General features: G+C 41.6%; 1 protein-coding gene across 1 annotated transcript; it reads left to right on the top strand.

The window, feature by feature from the left end:
• Positions 1–4,776: 4,776 nt before the first annotated feature.
• On the top strand, positions 4,777–5,718 carry LOC308264779 (olfactory receptor 2T29-like; the record flags this gene model as incomplete). The annotated part of the gene is made up of 1 exon (XM_080698277.1): positions 4,777–5,718. One exon carries the CDS (start codon positions 4,777–4,779, stop codon positions 5,716–5,718), a length of 942 nt encoding a protein of 313 aa, XP_080554403.1.
• Between the last annotated feature and the right edge of the window lie 331 nt (positions 5,719–6,049).

A 6,049-nucleotide genomic window follows, 5' to 3' on the forward strand; every position in this document is an offset into this window, starting at 1 on the left:
CAGATTCTACACAGCCATTAGCTGCAGGTCCACCTGCTCTGAGCACACCTGGGGGAAAGTGCCTGGATGCTGGTGTGCACAGGGAATGAGATCATCAGGGTGCACCCCTGCCATTGCCACCTCCAAGGGCAAAGAAGCTGCCACTTTCATGGCAGATGTCATTGCCCCAAAAGCCACCTCATTGCAGCAGAGCAGACAATTCTATCTCAAGCTTTTTAGATCTTTTTTGACTCTATTCCAGCTATGACACTGTAGGTGTCAACCTAAGTGTTCATCAAGCGATGAATAGATTTTTAAAAAGGTGGCGCATAGGCCGGGTGTGGTGGCGCACACTTGTAATCCCCGCACTTGGGAGGCGGAGACAGGAGGATCGCATAGGTTCGAAGCCAGCCGCACTGGCTTAGGAGACCCTGTTTCCAAAAATAAAATAGGTCTGGGAGTGTAGCCCGGAGGTAGAAGGGCTTCCAGGAACCCCAGTACCACCACCACCAAAAAAAAAAAAAAAAAAAAAAAAAAAGGTGGCACATATACACAGTGGAATACTTCTCTGTCTTACAAAGAATTAAATTCTGTCATTTGAAACGACATCGATGAAACGAAGGCCATTATAGTAAATGAAATAAGCCAACACAGAAAGACAAGTACTGCATCATCTCCCTCACAGGTGGAATATAAAAAAGTTGATCTCAAAGGAATAGAAAGTAGAGTAGTTAGCAGAGGCTGGGGAGAGCAGGGGGAGGGAAGGGTGAAGAAAGATCGATCACTGGGCACTAAATTACATTCAGAAGCAGGAAGTTCTCATTTGCTACTGTGCAATAGGGTGATTATAGGTAGCAATAATGTAGTGTAAGTTTCAGATACCTAGAAAAATGATTTTTAGTGTTTTTATCATAATGAAATCAGAAATGTTTGTGGAAGTACTTATGAATCTATTTGAACATTGCATAATTTCTATAGGTAAAAAAGTATGCTGTGGCAAAGCAACATCAATTACAAATGTTATGATGGGAGAAAAAGTATAATCAGCAGTCTAATGAAGAGATGTGAAGATGACCTTGATTTTAGTCTGATCACAGTACTGATTAGTGGTGGTGTCTTTGACACATCATTTGAGCTCTGAGTTTCAGATTTAATAATCTGTGGAAGAAAACAATATCTTACAAGATGTACTGGAGGATATGATGAAGACATACACACATATACACTCATATGGAAAATATTTTATAAAATGATCAAGCCTTCATAGATAAGATCTTTTTTCAGTCCTGGGGATGGAACACAGGGGCATTCTACCTCTGATCTATACCCCCAGTCCTGTTTGTTATTCTTTATTTTTAAACAGGGTTTCACTGAGTTGCAAAGGGCCTCACTAGGTAGCTGAGGCTTGCTTCAAACTGTGATCTTCCTGTCTCAGTCTCCCAAATGCTAAGATTATAAGTGCACCACCATGTCCGGTTTATAGATAAGATTTTTTTGACAAACATTCGTTAAAACTGGTGGTGGTGGTGGTGGTGGTGGTGGTGGTGGTGGTGGTGGTGTGTGTGTGTGTGTGTAACTGGGATTGAACGCAGAGGCATTCTACCACTGAGCTACAGCCCCAGTCCTATCCTATTTTTATTTTGAAACAAGGTCTAAGTTACTGTGTGCTGGCCTAAAAACTGCAGTCCTTCTATCTCAGTCTCCCACTCTGCTCAGCTAGGTTAACATTTTTGAGTTTAACAGAAAAGGGAGATTTAAAAAAAAGAGAGAGAAGAAAATGAGAACAGTATAAAAGAGATATCTATTAGCTTCTTTAGCTCTTCTAACTACATTCCTCTTCAAAGTCCCAGAGGAGATATTGAAATGGAAAACTTTCATCCAATCCGCTAATGAGCGTGGAAAACTGGTGGTGACGTCAGTCTCCCTCTTTTCTTTGCTCCCTTAACCAGCCACGCTCATCGGCTGGTCTGGATGAAGCTGGGGCATCTTCTGGTGGGAGTTCACCCAGCCTGGAAACAGCACTGCAGGAGCAGAGGGTAACTGTGGTTCTGGTTGATCTGCTTTTGAAACGCTCTATTAATTCTTGACAGTGTATCCTTGTTTTTTCCCTCTGTTAATTTTTCCTTCTTCCTGCAGAACAGAAGATGTGCTTTCTTCTTAAACTTTCATATAGCATGTGTATACTGCCACATATAATAAAATGTGATTTTGATTTTCAATTATTTATACACAAAAGAATACATACTCATTTATTTTCAGATATACACATGATGATGCTTTAGTTTTCCCAAGACTATTTTTTTGGTTTGTTTTTACAGAGGAAGAGTGACTGAGGTTATTTCGGGGAATGACTTCTGAGTGTTACCCTAGTGTTATGCTAGAAAGTACTGTCTCAATCATTTTCATGTTTCTCTGATGAAATAGGGAGTAGATGGTTTAAAACCTGGGCTGTAGAGTGCAGAGGGAGGCTGGTGTTTTGCAAGGGGACTGAGAAAGTTACATGCTCTTCTTCTACTGTCAGCCTAGCCAGAAGCCTGCTCTCAGGTTAGTTGTATGAAGTTAGGTAGGTGCCTGGAGAACCTAAATCTTAATCTGCATAAGCAGAAAATAAGATGAGTAGGTGGCTTGTAAGGTCCTGAAAAGATGAATTGTGGCAAGGCATTCGAACAAATAATGGTTCCATATTATCTGCTACTGTAATCCTCTAAGTTAGGCAAGCACTAAGCTGTGGATAGAGAAGAAGAATGAACAAGTAGGCCAGTACCCCCATGTGTAGAGATACAGTGTTCCCTGCTCCACCTGGTGCCCTGGGTGGCCTGCTATATGTGGCTTGATTAAACTGACTTCCATGTAATAATGTATAAATAATGGAGATTTCCTCAATGTACCTCCCACATGCCATTGTTGCCCCCTCTCTGTTCACTCTGCAAATAGCGTCCGGGTCTTCACATGGACTAGTCACTACTCTGGTCCTTGCTCATTTTTGTTCACAAATATAAACTAGGTAACCAGGTGTATTTTTCAGTTTGTTGCAAAGTTTAAAATTTTTGTACATCCCAGTACTTAGGAGGCTGAGATAAGATCATAGTGAGACCCTGTTTCAAAATTTTAAAAAGAGTAGGGCTGAGGGCGCAGCTCAGAGGCAGAATGCTCCTGGGTTCATTACTCAGTACCACAAAAGAAAAAAATTTTCAGACTTAGCTTCCATCGGTCAGTGGGATATTACTTGATAGAATTACATCTATCTATCTATCTATCTATCATCATCATCATCATCATCATCATCATCTGCCGATCATCTGTCTATCCATCCTTATACCTCCCCATTTACCTATATGTGTGCATGTGTGTGTGTGTGTGTGTGTGTGTGGGTGGGTGAGAGAGAGAGAGAGAGAGAGAGAGAGAGAGAGAGAGAGAGAGAGAGAGAGAGAGAGAGAGAGGAGAGGAGAGGCTGGTGATTGAATCCAGGATATGTTTCTGAGTTACATCCACAGCCCTATTTTATTTATCATTTATTTTTTAATTTGAAACAGGATCTCACTATGTTTCAAAGGGCCTCACTAAGTTGCTGAGGCTGACCTCAAACCTGCAGTCCTCCTGTCTCAGCCTCCCAAGTACTGAGTCTACAGGTGTGCACCACCACTCCTGGCTCAATCTATTTTTGAAGGTATCAAACTAATTTGCAGTGCTGTCTACTCCATTAGTATTCCAGATCATGGCACTGTTAATGAACTGAATATCAGAATCAGGTTTTGGAATTATTATAAGGTATAAAATGTACTTGAAACTTGTAAGTTTTTTAACTATCTTTGCACTATAATCACTGCTAATGATCTCCTATATAGAGAAGATATAGTTCCTTGCTGTTGGTCTGGGCTATCAAAATTTAAACTTTGGCATGTCAAACATTTAATAGTTGAAAAGGTTTAATGTCTTTAAGAGATAATGTGGAAAAAGCTACCACTGACTATTTTCAGGAAGGCTGGAGACATTTTGTAACTATCATACTTTTTATTTATTTTGTAGCTTTTTAAAAAATTTTTTATTGAACATAAATGATATACATTTAAACTATACTCGATGTCCTCTCCCCCCTCCTGCCCCTGTTTTCCCTTCCCTCCTCCCAGCAATAAAACAATGATTGTCCTGGGTAACCATGCCATATTCATAATTTTACATATATTCAGATGTAGACCCTCATTAATCAAGTTCAGCCTTCCTCCTCCTCTATCTTTCCATTCAAGCTTTGCTGGTATTTCCCCTCCATTATCTGGAGTACCACTGGTATCCTCTGGATTCCCTAGTTTGGGCATATTAGCGGAAACATATGTACCTTCTCCTTCTGTGCTTGGCTGGTCTCGCTGTTGGTCTGGGCTATCAAAATTTAAACTTTGGCATGTCAAACATTTAATAGTTGAAAAGGTTTAATGTCTTTAAGAGATAATGTGGAAAAAGCTACCATTGACTATTTTCAGGAAGGCTGGAGACATTTTTGTAACTATCATACTTTTTATTTATTTTGTAGCTTTAAAAAATTCTACCACAAATCATATTTTTAAATATTATTCCCTCCCTACACTGACAGCGATCTCCTTACATGCAATAAGGTTTAGTAAGGCCTTCCTTTGTTTCCAGCATCCAACAGAGAGGCAGCTGTGAGACCCAAGGCAGAGGAGGAAACGGAACAGAATGCAAGAGATGACCCAGTTGTAATGCAGATTTCTTTTCTGCTTCTCAGTTTCAGAGGGTTGCATTACGTTAACTCGATTTTTTTCTTGGTAGCTTAGGTGAAACCCCATGGACATCACACCCTGGATGACCAACCACACAGAATTTTTCTTCCTGGTGGGAATCTTTGCTCAATCCCAGCACCCAGCCCTGCTTTGTGTGGCCATTTTTGTGGTGTTCCTGATGGCTCTGTCTGGAAATGCCCTCCTGGTTTTTCTGATATACTCTGACACACACCTCCACACCCCCATGTACTTTTTCATCAGCCAATTGTCTCTCATGGACATGATGTACATTTCCGTCACTGTGCCCAAGATGCTCCTGGACCAGGTCATGGGCGTGAAGACAATCTCAGCCCCTGGCTGTGGGATGCAGATGTTTCTATACTTGACACTTGGAGGTTCGGAATTTTTCCTCCTGGCGGCCATGGCATATGACCGCTACGTGGCCATCTGCCATCCACTCCGCTACCCTGTCCTCATGAACCACAGGGTGTGTCTCCTCTTGGCATCCAGCTGCTGGCTCTTGGGATCAGTGGATGGTTTCATGCTCACTCCTGTCACCATGACCTTCCCCTTCTGCAGATCCCGGGAGATCCACCACTTCTTCTGTGAAGTGCCTGCTGTGATGAAGCTGTCCTGCTCAGATACCTCGCTCTATGAGACACTCATGTACCTGTGCTGTGTTCTCATGATTCTGATCCCTGTGACGGTCATCTCGGGCTCCTATTCACTCATCCTCCTCACTGTCCACAGGATGAGCTCAGCAGAGGGCCGGAAGAAGGCCCTGGCCACCTGCTCCTCCCACATGATGGTGGTCGCTCTCTTCTACGGGGCTGCGGTCTACACCTACATGCTCCCCAGCTCCTATCACACTATGGAGAAAGACATGGTGGTCTCTGTATTTTACACCATCCTCACTCCTGTGCTGAATCCTTTAATCTACAGCTTCAGGAATAAGGATGTCCTGGGAGCAATGAAGAAAACTTTGAATATGGGGTCAGTTTCTTAAGAAACAATAAAATGAGAAATTTTGGTACTAATAGCATGTTTTCTTTCTCTCTTTATACATGACAGTCAGGATCTCATGCTAATATTACTCTTCAGACTCTCATATTATAGAGGATAAGCTCATATTAATCTTTTTAAAGGAATCTTTTCACTATACTTCACTTGCACACTTCTGGTCTCTCAAATTCTTTTAAAATTGCACCTCATTGATTTTTTTTCAAGCTCTGGTATACTATGGTACCATCATTTAATTATGGCCAAATGGAAAACTGTAGCACAGCTGTATTATTACTACATTACAAACACCTAGAAAAGAAGAAATCTTGGGAGTT

Source organism: Muscardinus avellanarius (assembly GCF_963383645.1).
Source record: "Muscardinus avellanarius genome assembly, chromosome: 7".
NCBI lineage: Eukaryota > Metazoa > Chordata > Mammalia > Rodentia > Gliridae > Muscardinus > Muscardinus avellanarius.